The sequence below is a fragment of the Cynocephalus volans genome, chromosome 12, assembly GCF_027409185.1.
Source record: "Cynocephalus volans isolate mCynVol1 chromosome 12, mCynVol1.pri, whole genome shotgun sequence".
In the NCBI taxonomy this organism is placed as follows: Eukaryota; Metazoa; Chordata; class Mammalia; order Dermoptera; family Cynocephalidae; genus Cynocephalus; species Cynocephalus volans.
In genome coordinates this window covers 7,798,873-7,819,699 of record NC_084471.1, presented here as the reverse complement: position 1 = coordinate 7,819,699, position 20,827 = coordinate 7,798,873, and the positions used below count along the sequence as shown (strand labels likewise).

General features: G+C 45.4%; 1 protein-coding gene across 2 annotated transcripts in view; it reads right to left on the bottom strand.

Annotated features, from left to right (window-relative positions):
• TTLL1 (TTL family tubulin polyglutamylase complex subunit L1) overlaps window positions 1-20,827 on the bottom strand; it is a 36,509-nt gene that overhangs the window by 3,909 nt on the left and 11,773 nt on the right. The window contains exons 5-11 of one of the 2 annotated variants that reach the window (XM_063075722.1): window positions 17,519-17,727; window positions 16,704-16,884; window positions 14,424-14,558; window positions 13,855-13,963; window positions 11,097-11,240; window positions 2,000-2,086; window positions 1,332-1,408 (exon numbers count right to left, since the gene is read on the bottom strand). In XM_063075722.1, coding sequence (XP_062931792.1) covers window positions 1,388-1,408; window positions 2,000-2,086; window positions 11,097-11,240; window positions 13,855-13,963; window positions 14,424-14,558; window positions 16,704-16,884; window positions 17,519-17,727 — 886 coding nt within the window. In that variant the 3' untranslated portion in view covers window positions 1,332-1,387. Of the gene's footprint in view, window positions 1-1,331; window positions 1,409-1,999; window positions 2,087-11,096; window positions 11,241-13,854; window positions 13,964-14,423; window positions 14,559-16,703; window positions 16,885-17,518; window positions 17,728-20,827 lie in introns of those variants that run through there. The other variant, XM_063075723.1, reaches the window with a different exon arrangement.

The following is a 20,827-nucleotide window of genomic DNA, read 5'->3' as shown; positions in this document are numbered from 1 at the left end:
CCAGAAGAAAATGCTGGCTACCACACAGTTTAGGTAAAGTTGCTGTCATTTAATATTTTTAATGGGGCTGGCCAGTTAGCTCGGTTGGTTAAAGAGTGGTGTTATAAGGCCAAGGTCAAGGGTTCAGATCCCCGTACCAGCCACCAAAAAAAAAAAAAAAAAAATCTATATATTCTATATATACAGTTAATATCTAATACCTTCAGAGCACCTTATACAGGAAGCATTTTGTGATCTATTTTTATTAGCTGTTAGATGAAATATAAATAATATTTAAAGACAGAATTAGGATTATGATCTACAAGTCAGCTATCACACACAAATTCTGGGTCAGTGCACATCACAAACATAATTTCAGTGCCTACCTGTGTGATCAGCTCTGTCCTCAGTACCAAGAGCTGCCCAAAGGTTTGCCAGGATCTGTGAACCACAGGACCCTGACCAAGCGCCCTTAGGGGTTTAAGTAAAGGCAGTGGGCTTCCTTTTTTGCTGAGAGAGTAATATCTCACTAATAAGGCCATATTCTAACTCAATGAGGAACCCATCCAGTACATGGAAAGTCCGTCCCATAAGGCCTCTGAGAAGCTCAGCAGTGTCACAAAAGCCACATGTTAAAACACAGACATTTACTCTGCAGATAGTCCCACAGACCCTCAGTCACGACCTTGTGCACAGTTCTAATGACCCCGGCTAGCTGCTTCAGGCCATGGGAGATTAGAAGCAGCGAATTTGCCAGTTGTTCAGGTTTCTCCCAGTTGGACTGTGTCTTTGTGCTGCTAGCAGAGTACCTAATTTGTACTGTGTCAGAGAACTGTATGTACTTCAGCTGCCCTTAAAGTTACCACCGTAGTATGTTTTAATACTGTAGGTCTCATTATGAATCTGTGAAGATTAAGAATTATTATTATTATATTAAGTAATGTTCACAATTAAGATCCTAGCTCATCAAAGAAACTTTGACTTCCATTCAAGTTACAAATTACTCTGTTTAAGATGGAGGACAAGAAAAATATTGCGTGTCTATCCCCCCCCCCCCCCACTTTGCCAGCATAACGTGAGTTACCTGAAAAACACCATTGTGGAACCAGCTCGCTCTCTGAAAACGTGGCTCTCCCAGCAGCTTCCTGCAGGAGTCCCCGCTGACTCGCCCAAGATACCACTCCCTACAACTCGCTATTGGAGACTCGGGTTTCCTGGCTCAAAATGAGACTGAGCTGAAGGGCCTGAGCCATCCACCTCCACATGAGCGTGGTGAGCAGACCCGTGCTCAGAGGCACCTCCAGGGAGATGGACCTCCAGGGAGATGAACCGGCAGAACTGGAATGCCTTCCTCCTTACAGTGCAGTCTGACCCCTGTCCCCTCCGAGGCCTGACGCTCCTCCTGGCTTCAGATCAACTGCAGAGCACCCTGGCAAGGGGAGCGTGAGGTCTGGGTCTCAGATGGTGCGCCAGCGCCCACTGCTGCTCAGGAAGCACCTGCCAGGCTGTCCCCAGGAAAAGGCTCTGCTGAACAGTGATGGCGTGTGCACCTCGCTCTTTCTGGAACAGCCATGCTACATCCTCTCTACTCCTTGAAACAGGCAGATGAACACACTTCCAAGCTATGCCTCCATATAGGCCAAAGAATAACAACATTCCTTATCTCTGGACAGCATGCTACCGCTGGCCAAGGGCTTTGGGGTTTGTGAGCTCCTTTCCTGGATGGGAACCATGCCCTGCGTGAGGACAGGAGAGGGCCCGTGGGACAGGGTACAGAACTGATGGAGTATGAACTAGTCTGGAAGCACCCTGGTGGCCTGAGCACTGCAGCCACCACGTCACTTGAGATGGACCACAGCTCCCTCTCTGTGGGTTGGGCTCATGGGAGAAGGACCGGGTGTGCATATGTATCTCAACCATCAGCAAACTGTCAAACCTAAACACCTGTCCCCAGCCTGATTCAGGGCAGAAGCATCCGGGAAGGGGGGCTGTGACCAGGTACAGGTGCTCATGCAGTTACCTCGATCAGCCAGGGCTTCAGCTTATCATCGATGATGATGTCGTAGCCGTAACACTCAAAGCAGTGCTTGTCGTTGTTCATCACAGGCTGGAGAGACAGTGACCCGCGGGTTACATAGCCAGAAGCAAAGGGTACAGCCACGACCAACATCCCCGAGACCAGCAGGACCCTCCTCACAGTGCTGACTCTCTGTGACCAGGGCTCCCACCCTCCCTGCTGAGGCTGCCCGCTGGCCTCGCTCCCTCCTGCCACCCTCCCTCCCTCCCTCCCTCCCTCCCTCTGCGTCGCCTTTTGCTCCCACAGGGCTTAGAGACTGAGCACCCTTCAACCTGAGAGGGACCTGGTGAAGCAGTAACTGTGTCTCCACATCTCACTCATCAGAGGCTGGACGACTAACACTAAATGTTGCTGCTGGCGCAAGACTGTCCTCAGAGGGGACAGAAGTCCAGCTCCAAGCTCGGGAGCCTGTAGAGGCGGCCTCGCCACAGACACACACAGGCTGTCCACCTGGCTGCCTGCAGCCAGATTATGATCCTCTGTTCTCAGTGACAAGAGCACACCTGTTTACTGAGAATGTTTGAATTCTCTTTGTAATTTCCAATTCCATTTCACCTAGATATGCCTTAGAGAAACTTCTCCAAGTGCACAGGAAACACCAGCCGCTTGCAACAAAGCAGACCCCTGGTGCCCCCAGCCTGCCCGGATGCAAATCTCCTGGATCGGCCCAGCAGTTTGGAGCTTTACCTCTTCCCAGGAACCAGCTATCAAACCTCAGAGACACGGCAGCGGCAGTGAGGCTTTTATCCACTGTGGGGTGGGGGCTCTTTATGAAAAACGCCTGATTTAAAATGGAAGCTCGTCAGGCAGAGAGAGCCTGGACCACCCTTCTCACTTGCCGAGGGAGGAAAGCTAGGCTCTGGTGGGCTGTGTCCTCACATAATTTAGTGGCATTGCATTTCCATTAACAGCCCAGTGTCCTAGCCCCAGCCAGTGCTGACCACTGTCCCAGAAAGCGTCTGTAGGATGGGAAGTGGCTAACCCGTCTGTCATTCCACACACTGCTCTGTCTCCAGCCCTCTGAGCGTGCTGCCCGCCCCACCAAGCTGTGCTCTCAGTCTCTCTGTCCCATCTTGTGTTCTGGGTCCAGGACCCCTACATGGTCTGAGAGCCCAGGTGCTACACCAGGCCCTGCTCATATACCTGCTTCCTTGTCTGCCTCGCCCTAGATGCTCTAAAGACAGCATACCTGGTAAAACCCGGGTATTTGCTAAATGAATAAAAACTGAATAAATAAGCGTGGTGCTGTGGTACTGAAACACCAAGGTCCACGGTTCCATCCCTGTACCGGCCAGCCACCAAAAAAAAAAAAAAAAAAAAACTGAATAAATAAATCCCTGCTCCAAAGACCCTCAGCCTTAGAAATCCAACAGCTTTTCAGAGACATTCAGAGGTGCCAGGGGGCCAGGGGCCAGGGGGCCAGAATACAGGAATTCAGGTTTTCTTGATTAATCAGCCATTTTTTTCTTTTTTATTTTTTTTTATCAGTTATGAACGTATTTAATCAAGTACTCTTAGGCCCTTAATTAAAATCACATCCATAATGAAGGTTTATCAGATGCTCTTGGGTACTTACAACTTTTTTTTTTTTTTTTAATTTTATTTTGTCGATATACATTGTGGTTGATTATATTGTTGCCCCTTACCAAAACCTCCCTCGCTCCTCCCTCTCCTCCCTCCCCCGCAACAATGTCCTTTCTGTTTGCTTGTCATATCAACTTCAAGTAATTGTGGTTGTTATATCTTCTTCCCCCCCGTTTTTGTTTTTTTTGTGTGTGTGTGTGTGTGTGTGTGTGTGAATTTATATATTAATTTTTAGCTCCCACCAATAAGTGAGAACATGTGGTATTTCTCTTTCTGTGCCTGACTTGTTTCACTCAATGTAATTCTCTCAAGGTCCATCCATGTTGTTGCAAATGGCAGTATTTCATTCGTTTTTATAGCTGAGTAGTATTCCATTGTGTAGATGTACCACATTTTCCGTATCCACTCATCCGATGATGGACATTTGGGCTGGTTTCAACTCTTGGCTATTGTAACGAGTGCTGCAATGAACACTGGGGAACAGGTATACCTTCGACTTGATGATTTCCATTCCTCTGGGTATATTCCCAGCAGTGGGATAGCTGGGTCATATGGTAGATCTATCTGCAATTGTTTGAGGAACCTCCATACCATTTTCCATAGAGGCTGCACCATTTTGCAGTCCCACCAACAATGTATGAGAGTTCCTTGTTCTGCGCAACATCGCCAGCATTTATCGTTCAGGGTCTTTTTGATTTTAGCCATCCTAACTAGGGTTAGATGGTATCTCAGTGTGGTTTTGATTTGCATTTCCCGGATGCTGAGTGATGTTGAACATTTTTTCATATGTCTGTTGGCCATTTGTATATCTTCCTTAGAGAAATGCCTATTTAGCTCTTTTGCCAATTTTTTAATTGGGTTGCTTGTTTTTTTCTTGTAAAGTTGTTTGAGTTCCTTATATATTCTGGATATTAATCCTTTGTCAGATGTATATTTTGCAAATATTTTCTCCCACTCTGTTGGTTGTCTTTTAACTCTGTTAATTGTTTCTTTTGCTGTGCAGAAGCTTTTTAGTTTGATATAATCCCATTTGTTTATTTTTCCTTTGGTTGCCCATGCTTTTGGGGTTGTATTCATGAAGTCTGTGTCCAGTCCTATTTCCTGAAGTGTCTCTCCTATGTTTTCTTTAAGAAGTTTTATTGTTTCAGGGTGTATATTTAAATCCTTAATCCATTTTGAGTTGATTTTAGTATATGGTGAGAGGTATGGGTCTAGTTTCATTCTCCTGCATGTGGATATCCAGTTATCCCAGCACTATTTGCTGAAGAGGCAGCCCCTTCCCCAGTGAATAGGCTTGGTGCCTTTATCAAAGATCAGATGGCAGTAAGTGTGTGGGTTGATTTCTGGATTCGCTATTCTGTTCCATTGATCAGTGTGTCTGTTTTTATGCCAGTACCATACTGTTTTGGTTATTATAGCTTTGTAGTATAGCTTAAAGTCAGGTAGTGTTATGCCTCCAGCTTATTTTTTTTGCTCAGCATTGCTTTGGCTACGCGTGGTCTTTTATTATTCCATATAAATGTCTGGATAGTTCTTTCCATTTCTGAGAAAAATGTCTTTGGAATTTTGATGGGGATTGCATTGAATTTGTATATCACTTTGGGTAGTATGGACATTTTCACTACGTTGATTCTTCCAATCCAAGAGCATGGGATATCTTTCCGTCTTCTTGTATCCTCTCTAATTTCTCTCAGCAGTGGTTTGTAGTTCTCATTATAGAGATTTTTCACCTCCTTGGTTAACTCAATTCCTAAGTATTTTATTTTTTTGGTGGCTATTGTACATGGGCAAGCTTTCTTGATTTCTCGTTCTGCATGTTCACTATTGGAGAAAAGAAATGCTACTGATTTTAGTGTGTTGATTTTGTATCCTGCTACTGTGCTGAAATCATTTATCAATCCCAAGAGTTTTTTTGTAGAGGTTTTAGGCTGTTCAATATATAGGATCATGTCATCTGCAAACAGGGACAGTTTGACTTCATCTTTTCCAATCTGGATGCCCTTTATTTCCTTCTCTTCTCTGATTGTTCTGGCTAGTACTTCCAACACTATGTTGAATAGGAGTGGTGAGAGTGGGCATCCTTGTCTAGTTCCTGTTCTTAACGGAAAAGCTTTCAGCTTTTCCCCATTCAGGATGATATTGGCAGTGGGTTTGTCATATATGGCTTTAATTATGTTGAGATACTTTCCCTCTATACCTAACTTATAGAGGGTCTTTGTCACGAATGAGTGCTGAATTTTATCAAGTGCTTTTTCAGCATCTATAGAGATGATCATATGGTCCTTGTGTTTGACTTTATTAATATGGTGTATCACATTTATTGATTTGCGTATGTTGAACCAACCTTGCATCCCTGGGATGAATCCCACTTGATCGTGGTGAATAATTTTACATATGTGTTGCTGTATTCTGTTTGTTAGTGAGGATTTTTCCATCTATATTCATCAAGGATATCGGCCTGTAGTTTTCTTCTTTGGTTATATCTTTACCTGGTTTTGGTATCAGGATGATGTTTGCTTCATAGAATGAGTTTGGGAGATTTGTGTCTGTTTCAATCTTTTGGAATAGTTTGTAAAGAATCGGTGTCAATTCCTCTTTGAATGTTTGGTAAAATTCTGCTGTGAATCCATCTGGTCCTGGGCTTTTCTTTGTTGGGAGCCTTCTGATAACAGCTTCAATCTCCTTTATTGTTATTGGTCTGTTCAAATTTTCTGCGTCTTCATGGTTCAGTTTTGGGAGCTTGTGTGTGTCCAGAAATTTATCCATTTCCTCCAGATTTTCAAATTTGTTGGTGTATAGTTGTTTATAGTAGTCTTGAATGATTCCTTGTATTTCAGATGAATCAGTTGTAATATCGCCTTTTTCATTTCTAATTTTTGTTACTTGAATCTTCTCTCTTTTTTTTTTTTTTTTTGGTTAGCCATGCTAATGGTTTGTCAATTTTATTTATCTTTTCATAAAACCAACTTTTTGATTCATTGATCTTTTGTATTGTTTTTTGGGTTTCAATTTCATTCAGTTCTGCTCTGATCTTAATGATTTCTTCCCATCTGCTAACTTTAGGTTTGGATTGTTCTTGTTTTTCTAGTTCTTTAAGGTGAAATGTTAGGTTGTTCACTTGCCATCTTTCCATTCTTCTGAGGTGAGCATTTAATGCCATAAATTTCCTCCTTAATACTGCTTTTGCAGTATCCCACAGGTTTTGGTATGATGTATCATTATTTTCATTAGTTTCAATAAATTTTTTGATTTCCTGCTTGATTTCTTCTTGGGCCCATATGTCATTAAGTAGAATGCTGTTTAATTTCCATGTGTTTGTATAGTTTCCAGAGTTTCATTTGTTATTAATTTCTAGTTTTAATCCATTGTGGTCTGAGAAAATACATGGGATAATTCCAATATTTTGAATTTATTGAGACTTGATTTGTGACCTAATATGTGATCTATCCTGGAGAATGATCCTTGTGCTGATGAGAAGAATGAATATTCTGAGGTTGTTGGATGGAATGTTCTGTAGATATCTGCCAATTCCAATTGGTCTACAGTATTGTTTAGATCTTGTGTTTCTCTGCTGATTCTTTGCCTAGACGATCTGTCCAATATTGACAGTGGGGTGTTCAGGTCCCCTGCTATTATGGTATTAGTGTCTATTTCCTTCTTTAGGTCTAATAGAGTTTATTTTATAAATCTGGCTGCTCCAACATTGGGTGCGTACATATTTATGATTGTTATGTCTTCTTGATGGATCAGTCCTTTTATCATTAAGTAGTGTCCCTCATTGTCTCTTTTTATGGTTTTTAGTTTAAAGTCTACTTTGTCAGATATAAGAATAGCTACTCCAGCTCGTTTTTCTTTTCTGTTTGCATGGTAAATCTTTTTCCATCCTTTCACTCTTAGTCTATGTGAATCTTTATGGGTGAGGTGGGTCTCTTGTAGGCAGCATATAGTTGGGTCCTCCTTTTTAATCCAGTCAGCCACTCTGTGTCTTTTGATTAGGGAATTTAAGCCTTTTACATTAAGAGTTGTTATTGAAAGGTGTTGATTTATCCCTAGCATTTTATTGGTTGTTTGGTTGTGTTAGGTGTCTTTTGTTCCTTGCTTTCTGATTTATTGTTTGTTTTCTGTGTTTGTTGGTTCCTTAGGTTGTAGATAGCATTTTTGTTTGTTTGTTTTCTCTTCATGAATGCCACTTTTATTATACTAGTGGGTTTTGATTTTTCTTGGGTTTTTATGGCAGTGGTAGTTATTTTTCAGGAACCAAACCCAGTACTCCCTTGAGGATTTCTTGTAAGGGTGGTCGTGTGGTAGTGAACTCCCGCAGTTTTTGTTTGTCTGAGAAATATACTATTTGCCCTTCATTTCGGAAGGATAGCCTTGCAGGGTAGAGTATTCTTGGCTGGCAATCTTTGTCTTTTAGTATTTTGAATATATCATCCCATTCCTTTCTAGCTTTTAGGGTTTGTGATGAAAAGTCTGATGTTAGCCTGATTGGGGCTCCCTTATAGGTGACTTGACGCTTCTCTCTTGCAGTTTTGAAGATTCTCTCTTTGTCTCTGAGTTTTGCCAATTTGACTATAACCTGTCTTGGAGAAGGCCTTTTTGGGTTGAATACGTTTGGAGATCGTTGAGCTTCCTGGATCTGAAGATCTGTGATTTTTCCTATACCTGGGAAGTTTTCTGCCACTATTTTGTTGAATATGTTTTCAATACAATCTCCGTTTTCCTCCCCTTCTGGGATACCCATGACTCGGATATTTGAACGCTTAAGGTTGTCTGATATCTCTCTCAGATTTTCTTCAATGTCTTTGATTCTTTTTTCTTTTTTTCTTTTTGTCTGCTTGTGTTATTTCAAACAGCCCATCTTCAAGTTCAGAGGTTCTCTCTTCAACTTCGACAAGCCTGCTGGTTAAACTCTCCGTTGTATTTTTTATTTCACTGAATAACTTCTTTAGTTCAGCAAGTTCTGCTACATTTTTTTTCAGGACATTGATTTCCTTGTACATTTCCTCTTTCTTGTCCTGTATACTTTTCCTCGTTTCATCATGATGTCTAGCTGAGTTTTCTTGTATCTCATTCAGTTTCCTTAGAATTATCACTCGAAATTCCTTGTCAGACATTTCAAGGCTTCTAGTTCTATAGGATCTAGAGTTTGAGATTTATTAACTTTTGGTGGTGTACTTTCTTGACTTTTTGTATTTCTGGTATCTTTTTTTTCATGTTTATTCATTGTGGCAGGGGGTTTCACAGTCCACCGCTTTGAGACTATTGACTAACTAAGATGTTGCTGTGGTTGCCAATTTGGTATGGCTACCTCCGTGACTGCTCAGTTGGCCTCTAGTGCCTTGTGTGTGTGGTTGCCTCGGGTCTTGGGCCTCTCCGGGGAGCCACCTCTCTGGTCAGTTTGGACTCTGCTGGGCTGCTGGATTACGGGGTGGTGAAATTAGTATTCGTTCGGGCCTAATGCTGTCCAGAGCCCAAGCCAGCGAAGTCATTCACCCTTAACCTTTAGCAGGCACCACCTAATCAGCCATTTTTTGTTCAGAGCTCTGCCAATCCAGAGGAGACTAAGCTAGGAAGGGAGTGGAAAGGGCTGTAGTTTAATCAGGCATTAAGACTCACACCGTCGGGCTGGCCTGTGGCTCACTCAGGAGAGTGCAGCGCTGGTAGCACCGAGGCCGCAGGTTCGGATCCTATATAGGGATGGCCAGTGCGCTCACTAGCTGAGCGTGGTGCGGATGACACCATGCTGATCCCTTACTGGTCAGAGAAAAAAAAAAAAGATTCACACCGTCACGTATGTTAATGGATTAATGGCATTTAACTCTTCCTAATCATTAAGTTCACCTCTGCAGAGCACGGCTCACATAACTGCCCCATGACATTGGTGTCATGGTCCCAATTTCACAGTTGAGGTGTCTGAGGCCCTATAGGCTGGCCACCTGAGCAAAGTCACCTGTTGGAATGTGGTGGGGCCAGCTTGAAATCACGTCTGAGCCTAGAATTCCATACTGTTCCCCACCTGTGACCCACCACCCACACTTCTAAGGCACAAAGAGGTGTCAATAGGACAAGAGTCGTGTAACTCAGCCCAAGATGCCTCTCCAGCAATGAACAGATCCTGGGTTTTTCTCCCTCAAATCCTCATTGCAAATCAAAGACAAAGAGTGAAACCACACTCAATGCTCACGGAGCACTTCTAAAAGCAGGAAGAGCTTCCCTCAGGACGCAGAAAGTCAAGGTGCCCCCAGAAGTCACCCCTCTGTCTGTAATTTTCTTCACATACAGGGAGGCTCAGTATAAGCTGGCGTGTTCACAGGTGAAAATGGGAGAGAAGGCCTCCATCTTCCACCAAGAAGGTTTCATCTAAGTATTTTCACACATGCCCACTGCGCTGCCAACTCTGCACCACACTTTCTCCAGAAAAGCCACTTCATACACGTGTGACCCCGTGGGGTGAAGCTCTTCTCACAGCCCCTCAGCTCCAAGGACAGGGAGACACGCCGCCCTCCAGCTAGGGCATTTTTTTGCTTTTCAACTTGCTGGCAATCCCTTAAGCTTCTGAAGTTTGATGAAGCACCTTTATTAAAAGAATGGGAAGTACCCCGCCATCCCCCCCACACATAATCTCTCTACACGGTGACATGTCACTGACTCCCCAGGGCCTGGGCCATGTGTCCCCAGGTTGCACAGGTCGAGAGAGACAGACCCCTGTGAGTGACCCTGGCAGAAGGGTCTGGTTGCTTTCCCGCCCCCTGCCAACAGGTGAGATGGGCAGACTTTGTGGGCTCAGGCCAGAGCCTGTTCCTCCACTTCCCAGCTCCAGGGCTGAGCCTCCATTTTCTCAGGAGTCGCGAGGAGCAATAAAACACCTCAGAGGTACCATCTGTGCAGCACTGGAAATTGTGGCCAGTGGGCTGGTGCCCAAATGTTTATTCCTTCCCTGCTTTAAAACTGTAAAAAAAAAACACAAACTGCAAGCCAGCAAACAAATATAAGATTTGAGGTTAAAAAAAAAGAAAACGTGGAATATTTCCAGCCCTAAATATCTACCAAATAGCAAAGTCTAGATGCCTAAAAATAAGGACGCTGTCTCCAAAACATCACTTTATGCCAAAATGTCCACTATGGATTCAGTGGGCACAGGAAGAGCTGATAACGGTGTCTGGGGACTCTGCACCTCCACAAGGGATCCAGGGCCTGCGGCCTTGCCAGAGGGTCTGGCCGTGGCCCCTGCTGGGCAGCACCAGCTGGAAGCTGGCCCCTCTCCCTTCCTGAAACTGCCTCAGCCTCTGGCAGATGTGTAGGCAGTGGGGATGTGAAAACAGGTATTCTCAGCAAAAGAACACCAAGCATCCCCGACTCCCGAACACCTCCTGAGAACCGCTCGCCAGCTTGCTGGCTCCCCGCTCAGCTCCCCGGGCTCCCAGCCCAGACCACCCTCGTGCCAGGCACTCACCGCCACGGCCTTCAGGGACTGCACGATGATCCAGTGGATCTCATCAAACAGCTTGCTGGTCACCTCTCTGCCGCGGGTGCTCTCTAGATAGAGCCGCAGGTTGTTGACGGTCCACTTGCCCCCGTGGATGTGGTTGTAGTCTTCCTGGGATGGAAAAGGGGTGGGGTCCTCTCGGGCTATGCACCCTGGGGACTCCAATGCTTGCTCTTTCATTCTTCAATCATTTCTAGAGTGCCCCTTGGGTGTGCGGCACCCAGTGACGAGGCAGATGGGACCTCTGCCCCATGGAGATCTGGGCCTCCTATTACGCGCACATTTTTAAATGCTCAGCTCACTAATATTCTCATAACCTCTCACTTATACTGGACAGCACATGCTGTGGATTGTTACCCAATCTCCCTTCAAGACCAAGGCATGCGTTCTTCCAGCTGAGACCCTCCCTGGGAGTGGCCCTTGGCTAAAGGATGTGCCTAGTCCAAGGTTACAACCCTCCCTCGGTGCAGTTGGCATGATATAAGTAGGTGATGCCAGGGTCAGACCCCCGCTTCCCTCTGGGACAGCTCTGCAGGGCCACCCCAGCTCCACAGCGTCCCCCCAACCCCAGGGTCACCTGAGGCCTCAGTTGCAGCAGCGTCACAGCTCGACTGTCCCTCTGCCAGGTCCCGCTCCTCTCCCAACCTCTCTGGTGTTGCTCCTGACACTGGGCCCCAATAAACCTCCTGCACACTGATGTCTGCCTCAGGGTCTCCTTCCTGGGGAAACCAACCTAAGACACACCTGTGCCGCCCACTACAATTTAAAAGCACCACACATGTGACCGCCTCTGTGCTCTCCTGGGGATTTTTAAAGGTGGCTTCTGTTTCTTATTGATGTAAATAAGTGACCCAGCTAACCAGGCTTCCGATAAGGCCCCTCCCAGGTCAAGGAGGACTGGCATGCCAAGATACTCTGTGTGGTCCCCAAGGACGCTGACACCAGGTAGACCTGTGTCTGTCATGGCCATTCCCGCCCACACCTCCTACTCTACTAAATGTGCTGCAAGAGGTCTGATGCTCAGACTTCTCAAAAGGCTGACAGTTTTGTGCTGAGTTGCCCACAAGATCATTTCCCAATTCTTGTTAATAAGGCCTTGGATGAGTCATTCTTTCTACTCCACCCTTTATAAGTATGACAATGACACTCACTTGGTTTGCTCTCGGGAAAGCCTGATGGGCAGGTGACCTGGGGTCAGCTCACACACAAGACCACTCGGGCCCTCAGTAAACAGTGGCCACGGTCATTTCATGACCAACAAGGCAGAGCCACGTGTGGCTCCTGTTGGCAGACATGAGGTGTAGGGATGACTCGCCCAAGTCACACAGAGGTAAGTGATGGGCACCGGATGAAGCCCAGACTGCTCTAACCAAACTCTTCAGCCATGTACTCAGAAAAGCTTAGTTTATATCAATACTCCCTCTCTTTCTCCTCAAATTATAAAAAAGACCAGGGTATTCAAGGTTTCCCATTCAAGCAAGATTCAAAAAGAAGAAAGAGTCTTTCATAAAGAAATGAAAACTTCAGTTTTTGTTAGGACTAGATTAGAGCCCCAATCCTGAACAGAACCCACAAGTGCCGGCAGGTCTGCCTTCACGCTGGGGGCTCCAGCACGCTGACTTCCGTTCGGCTCCTGCAATGCCCCGTCCTGCCACAGGGCCTTGGCACCCGCTGTGCCCCCCCCAGGGCTCTTTCCCCACCTCCTGCAGGTTATCCCTGCTCATAGTACAGATCTTGGCTCGAGTACCACTTCTGGGGGGAGGCCTTCCTGCACCACTGGACTAGGGGATTCCCTTGCTCCATGCTCTTCTAGATGATGGCTCCTTACCTTCAGGACAAGCGGCTCAGTTTGTCATTACACATTCAGCACTGTGATTATTTGACAAGTGTCTCCCCCCAGAGGCTCTAGGCTCCACAAGAGCAGGAATCAAGGTAGTTTGTGCCCATCACTGTACCCCAGCACTTAGAATGGGAACAACCCACATAGGTGCTCAGTGAGTATTTGTTGATGGATGAATGGCTATGCCTGTGGGTCAGCTTCTGCAATCCTCCCTACAACTCTGTGCGGTCACACAGATGGTCCCTGACTTACAATTTTTCAACTTTACAATGGTGCAAAAGCAAAGCACATTCAGTAGAAACTGTACTTCAAGTGCCCACACAACCATTCTGTTTCTCACCTTCAGTAGAGTATTCACTAAGTTAAATGAGATATTCAACACTTTATTATAAAATAGGCTTCGTGTTAGATGACTTTGCCCAACTGTGGGCTAAGGTAAGTGTTCTGAGCTTGTTGAAGGTAGGTGAGGCTAAGCTGTGATGCTTGGTAGGTTAAGGCTATTAAACACATTTCCACCTTATGATGGGTTTATCAAGACATAACCCCATTGTAAGTCGAGGAACATCTATACTATTATCTCCTTTAGAAATGGGGAAACTGGGGCTCCAGCTGACTTGCTTTGCCCCAAATCACAGAACTGGAAAGGAGGGTCTTGAACCTGTGGCCTTCCTTCTCCAAGTGCCCCACGACCCCCACCCCAGACTGGTGTTCAGCTGATGCACCCCAGGACATCCACACCTGATGCTTAGAGCCTCACACCCATCGGTGCCAGGGCCTTAGGTCAAGATATACCTTGAATATCACTACTGTACCCACCCTGTCCTCTTTTGCAGAATAGAAAAAGTCAGTCCATTTCCTTAAGCATAAATGAAAAGACATACTCACCCCATGTTTCTGAATGGCAACATTGGTGAGATGAACGAACATGTTGTCCAGCTCACTGGTACTCGGGGTGTATTTCACTGTGCAAAACCGGCAAAACCCAAGCTTATACCTATGCGGGAATTTAGATTAATTCAGACTCTGAGAAGAAGCATAAATAAACATACTATTTCCTTCTCTAAAAAGAGCTACTTTTTGGTTTTAAGATTTTAAAACAGCTGCTTTCTTATTTGTAAGATTCACATGTTTTCTTCAATACCTACCCTGTGCAAGGCACAGTATATACATTGCTTTACTAACCTCATAATGGTGCTAAGGAGTAAGAAATATTAGGTTAAGGGCCAGCCCGTGGCTCACTTGGGAGAGTATGGTGCTGATAACACCAAGGCCAAGGGTTTGGATCCCTATATAGGGATGGCTGGTTAGCTCACTTGGTAGAGCCTGGTGCTGACAACACCAAGTCAAGGGTTAAAATCCCCTTACCGGTCATCTTTAAAAAAAAGAAAGAAAGAAAGAAATATTAGGTTGAAACACAATCTTAAGAATAGCAACAGAACCCTAGGGATTCTTACATGTAACAGCGCAGCGGGCGGTATGTAGACACCAGAACATACAAACGCAGGTCAAATTTCCTCCCACCGATTAGTAACGGGTTGTTAATATAAAGAGAGATCACGTAGGCTTCTTTAGTAGATTGAGACACGAACCTAAACACGTCAGAAAAAGTAAAAATTAGATGTAAAAATATATGACACCAAAGGGATAATCCACGAAAGAAAGAATTGACAAGCTGAACTTCAATTAAAAGTTCTGCTCTGCAAAAGACACTGTCAAGAGAATAAAAAGACAAGCCACAGAGTGGGAGAAAAATATTTTCAAAAGACACATTTGATAAATGACTGTTATTCCAAATATACAAAGAACTCTTAAAACTCAATAATAAGAAAACAAACAATCCAATCAGAAAATGGGCCAAAGACCTTAATGAACATCTCAGCAAAGAACATTTGTAGATGACAAATAAGCAGATGAAAATATGTTTCACATCATATGTTATCAGGAAAATGCAAGTTAAGACGACAATGACAGGCCACCATACACCTATTAGAATGGCCAAAATCCAGAACACTGACAACACCAAATGCCAGTGAGGATGCGGAGCAGCAGGAACTCTTGCTCACTGCTGGTGGGGATGCAGAACAGCACACGTCCACTTCGGAAGTTCAGTGGTTTCTTACAAAACTAAACTTTCTTACCATATGATCCAGCAATCACACTCCTTAGCATTTGCCCAAAGGACTTAAAAACTTAGGAGCATGCAAAAATCTGCACAAGGATATTTACAGCAGTTTTATTCATAATTGCCAAAACTTGGGAGCAACCAAGACGTCCTTCAGCAGGTGAACAAATAAATAAACTCTGATAAATCCAGACAGTGGGATATTATTCAGTGCTAAAAAGAAGTGAGCTCTTAAGCCATGAGAAGACATAAATGCATGTTGCTTACTTACAAGGAACCTTAAATGCATATTACTAAGTGAAAGAAGTCAATCTAAAAAGGCTACATACTGTATGATTCCAACTACTGTGTATGACATTCTGGAAAAGGCAAAACTATGGAGACAGTAAAAATACTGGTGGTTGCCAGAGATTAGGGGGGAGGGAGGTATGAACAGGCAGAGCAGAGAGGATTTTGAGGGCAGTGAAACTGCTCCATATGACACTGTAATGGTGGCTAGATGTCATTATACATATGTCTAAACTCATAGAATGTACAACATCCAGAGTGAACCCTAACGTTAACTATGGACTCTGGGTGATGATGTGTCCATGTTGGTTCGTCAATTATAACAAATGTACCACTCTGGTGGGGGATGTTGATAATGGGGGAGGCTGTGCATGTGCGGGGGCAGGGGTTATATGGGAAATCTCTGTATCTTCTGCTCAATTTTGCAATGAACCTAAAACTGCTTTAAAAAATAAAGACTAATAAAAAAAATTAATGGTAAAGACCAAAGGTGTATTTAGTTGGTTGGTAACAAGCTGCCTGTCTCTCATAAAATGAGAGTGGTTCATCAGGGAGAAAAGAAGAGGTGGTATCCACGGAGGACCCCCAGCCCCACCGCAGGGGATGGTGCCAGCAGCTGCAGGACAGCCCCTGGAGCCCACTCAGGGAAGTACTCTTTGGGCCTGATCCACCTGGAGGCTAGTGTAATCAGATTGAAACGTACTGCACTCTGCCACCCTGGCCCACAGGGAACAGATCACACTGAGGTTTCGCTCCAGTGGCTCCCGGGCACTTCTGAGCAGCTAAGGACATGGCACAGGCAGAGAGGAGCTGGTGGACCCAAAAGGACATTGGATTTGACCTTCAGACTACTGCAGGAGCACACTGACCTGATGCCCGCTCACTCAGGTGTCCCTGGACACCTCCCACGTTAACTCATTCCATCCCACCACACCCCCATGAGGGGGGCTGTGGGGGTCCCCAGTTTACTCAGATGAAGAATCTAAGGCACTGACCAGTAAGTGTCAGATTGTGATTCAAACCCAAGAGCCTACGACTGAGCACCGGGTCTCAAGCATGTGCCTTGCTGCCTCAGAACCACCCCGCCTGTCCAGGTCTCCCACCAGTTTGTGAGCCCCTGCCCATGACTTGCACCCATTTCCCTCAGGGAGTCTGTAATGGTTATGCTATCATAGCCACAGAGCCCTGTTGGGACACCATGTGACAAATGATGCACACCAATAGAAGCAAATGAGGGCCACCCAGCTCATGGCCAAAAGACCAAAGAACGGCACGAAGCTGCCAACCAGGCCTGGCACACAGAATGGTGGTTTCCCACACTTACGAAGATGTCTTGCTGTCCCGGGACCACTTTTTGATCTGCGAGAGCTTGTTGATTAGAAAGATACCCTTTCCCTGGGCTTTGCCACAAGGCTTCATGATCCAGGTGCTGGACGGGCTCTTCCTGAACTCCTCTACAAACAGGTTGTAGTCGGCAGGCAGCATATAGGTGACCGGGACAAAGTCTGAAAGGCAAGGACACTCAGTGCTGGCAATGAGCCAGCCCAACAGTGGCCATGGACAGAAAGCTTCTGCCAGGGCCTTTTCAGGCTTGCCTCACCACCCCCACCCCCACCCAGCATATAACAGAATGAGGACTTCCTTATTGAGCTCTGTGGGCTAAGCACTTAACAAATCTGTATCACTTAATCCCCATAGCAACCTGTGAGCTAGGCACTGTTATCATTCTATTTGGCAGATAAGAAAACTGAGGCCGAGTGATGTTGGTTATATAATTCTGCCCAGGTATGTAAAGAGATTCTGAAACTATCCAACAGTCTAGTTTTCATCAGGTGGGACAGGGACACACTGACCTCCCTGGGTATGGCTAGATGCAGCGATGACCCCTTGCAGCAGTACGCAGCTAAGGAAGTCTCTCCCCCGCCCCCCATGCACCCACAGAAACCCAGATTCCAAACCCGACCACCCCATCCTCCATTCTGCAGACAACTGAAATGAAGCATGTGCTCACCGCAACCCACACAGACACCCACAGATGTTCACCCACCACGGCAAACCACCACCACCCACAGCCTGTGCCCTTGAAGGAAAACACTCGGCTATTTACTTAAAATGAAGCCAGAGAAAAAAAGCACAAACCCAGATAGAGGTATTTTCCATTTTCATCTTTTTCTGCCAGAGGACTCCCCTCTTTCTCTAGCTCTTTCCTGTATCTTTTAATATTCTTCACCATCAGATCCTTCCGGGTCAGTTCATAGTGATTCGGAAAATGGTTGACTATTTGATCATCTGAGAGCCGATACCCAGTTTCCACACTAAATACGTTTCGGATGGTTTGCACGCTCATCCTAGAACACAAGCACAGCAAGGACGTGGTCAGAGCCCATGTCGTGTGGTACAAGTTCTCATTACAGCCCCAGTGAACCCCCGACCAGGAGGTCCGCCCCCTAGATCCCCTACCAGTACCCCCCACACACCCAGCACCTGAGCCAGGGGCTGCTCAGCCCGCAGTGGCACAGAATGTGTCCAGGGACTGGCCATGACCTGACGGTTTGAGGACAGGAGCTGTTTTGATTCTGTACCCTGGCCCAGCAGAGGTGCTCAATAAATGTTTACTGCTGCGTGGTAGCACTGACTACTGCTAACGCTGCTAACTAACAAACGAGAGGCAGGCCCGCTCAGACTGTGAAGTCAGGAAACTCACACAGTATTCACGCGATAGTTCCAAATTCAGGAAGGTCAAGGACCCATTAAAACCAAAATGACAGGGGTTATTTAAGGACCCTGAGTCAGCACTTCATATTCTTGAAGAGCTCACTGGGGAGGAGGGACAACAGAGTTGAAAGAGAAACGGATTCCCTCTAATCCTCTAAGAAAGTCACTGTCAGGGCTGGCCAGCTGGTTAGAGTGCAGTGTTATGACACCAAGGTCAAGGGATCAGATCCCCTTCCTGGCTAACTGCAAAGAAAGCCATGGTCTCCCTGCTCCACCCATCTGCACCAACCCCACAGGGAAGGGGTATGCAGAAAGGAAGAGCTGGTACCCACAAGGGAGCTGCTGAGTCACAAAATCAGGCAAACTGTCAGGCGGCCTGTCGCTCTGTGGTCTCTGTCCCCCGCAACCCTACCACCACCCCACAGCACAAATCTAAAGAGGGTGCCTAGAGCACCCAAGGGGTTTCTTTTGATTCACTAGAATAAAAGGAACCTTTTTTGACTTTTTATTATAGAAGAGCTCAACCACACACAAAAGTAGAGAGAAAAGCGTAAAGAAACCCTGTTATCCCACTTCAACAGCTGACAGCATGTGGCCAGTCTCGCTTTGTCTGTACCCCGCGCACGCCCACGGCACTGGCTTAATCTGAAGCAATTCCCAGATACTGCATCCAAAATCTTTCTGTAAGACTCTCTAACCGTTAACGACTCCTTTTTATATTATGGGTATCCTATTGTAAACTATTATCACAACTAAGAAAAAGCAGTAATTCTTGAATATCATCAAATATTAATCAGTCTTCAAATTTCCCTAATTATCTGATGAATATTTTTTCTGGTAAATATTTTTTATAGTTTGTGCACATAAGGGCCAGACCTTTGATTAGTTGTTCCGTCTCTTACGTCTCTTTTACAACACCATGCTCTAGCCAGTGAGTAACCATCCAGCCTCTCACAGCGCTTTTAATCCAAACATTCTCCACCCCCTTTTCTTTGTTTTTTTCCTATGCAATGTAATCGTTGAGGACACTGGCTACTGTCCTGCAGGGGTTCCCTCAGGTTCCTTATTTAGCATGGTCTCCTGGCCCCCAAATTTCCTATACATTAGGGGTCAGACCCAGAGGGATGATTGGCTTCGGGTGAATTTTTCTGCTGAGGCCACATCCCGCATGTGTCCCGACATCAGCAGGCACATGCAGCCCCGGGGAGGGGGATGTCAGCGATTCATGAGCACGGCCTAGGGTGGCACCATCCAACAGAAATGTAACATGAAACCCTCTGAGAGCCACATCTAGAACTGTAAATTTTCTAGTAGCCAAGTTAAAAAGAAGTTAAAAGAGAAATAATTTTAAAGAAAATATTTTATTTAATCCAATATATATGAAATATTGTCATTTGAGGAGCGGGCCGGTTAGCTCGGTTGGTTAGAGCATGGTGCTGATAACACCAAGGTCCAGGGTTCGATCCCTGTACCAGCTGCCAAAAAAAAAATTTTTTTTAATAATAAGAACAACAACAACAACAACAAAAAAAGAACAAAATATTATCATTTCGACATAACAAATAGAGAGATTATTGATGAGATATTTTACATTCATTTTTTCATGGTGATATTCTACTTTTTTATTCTTCCTTCATTTATCGGCAGGAATATTTCTGTGAGGAGAAACTTCCCTTCATCATTTTAGATACCCTGAGAAACAGTTCATACAAGAACGACAGAATCAGTGCTTGACTCTTTCCCTTTATCAGTTTTCAAAATAAAAAGCTGGCTCCCCACCACCCTCCCTGGGTGGGCAATGAGCTGTGTTGTGGTTGTCTGCTAGCACGTGACAAATTACCCCAACATTACAACTTAGGTCGATAGCCCTTTAATGGGTCTCATGGTGTGTGGGTCAAGACCCAGGGCAGGGCTCAGCTAAGGGTTCTGCTGCTCCTCGTAGCACTAACTCAGTCACTCGGTGGTTTTCAGCCACCAGATGTGCTAGTCTGGGGTCCAGGAAGGCTTCGTTCACATGTCTGGCACCTTAGCAGGCCTGGCTGGAAGGCTAGGTGCAGCTGTAACTGCCACATACCGTGCCTGCACATGGCCGCTGTGGCATGACAGTCTCAGGATGGTGGTCACCCTCTCCATGGCAGTTCACGCCTCTTGCAAGTTTCTTATAGAAGTGGGACCTGCTAATTTCTTAAGGCCTAGGCCCAGACACATATCATTTTTACTGTATTCTGCTGGTCAAAGCAGTCAGAGAGCCAACCCAAATTCACGGGAAGGAGACAAAGACCCCACCTTCACTTACTTGTGTGTGTTTGTTGTTGTTTTTGGCAGCTGTCCAGTAACCTTTGACCTTGGTGTTATCAGCACCACACTCCCCAGGTGAGCTAACCAGGCAGCCCCCAAGAATCCACCTTTAGAAAGGAGCAGTGTCAAAAATTTCATGGCCAACTTTCATCTGCCATGAGTTGGGTATATGGCCTTGGGGGTTTTTTGGTTTTGTATTTCAAACAGATAATAATGAGCTTCAGTCTGTTGCAATTATTCTTACTGATGCTCAAATTGACCCCATTTGGGGCAGAAGGAGCTCTTCAAGTTGCCTCCTGAGCCCTATTAACATGACTCCAGTAGTCCTCGATAATGTTCTTGCTTTCAGCAACAACAAGCTGTTCCAAGCTGACTGTGCATATTTCTTCCTTAGGTCTGGAACTGGTCATTTCTCCAAGATGGGAAGGGCTCTTT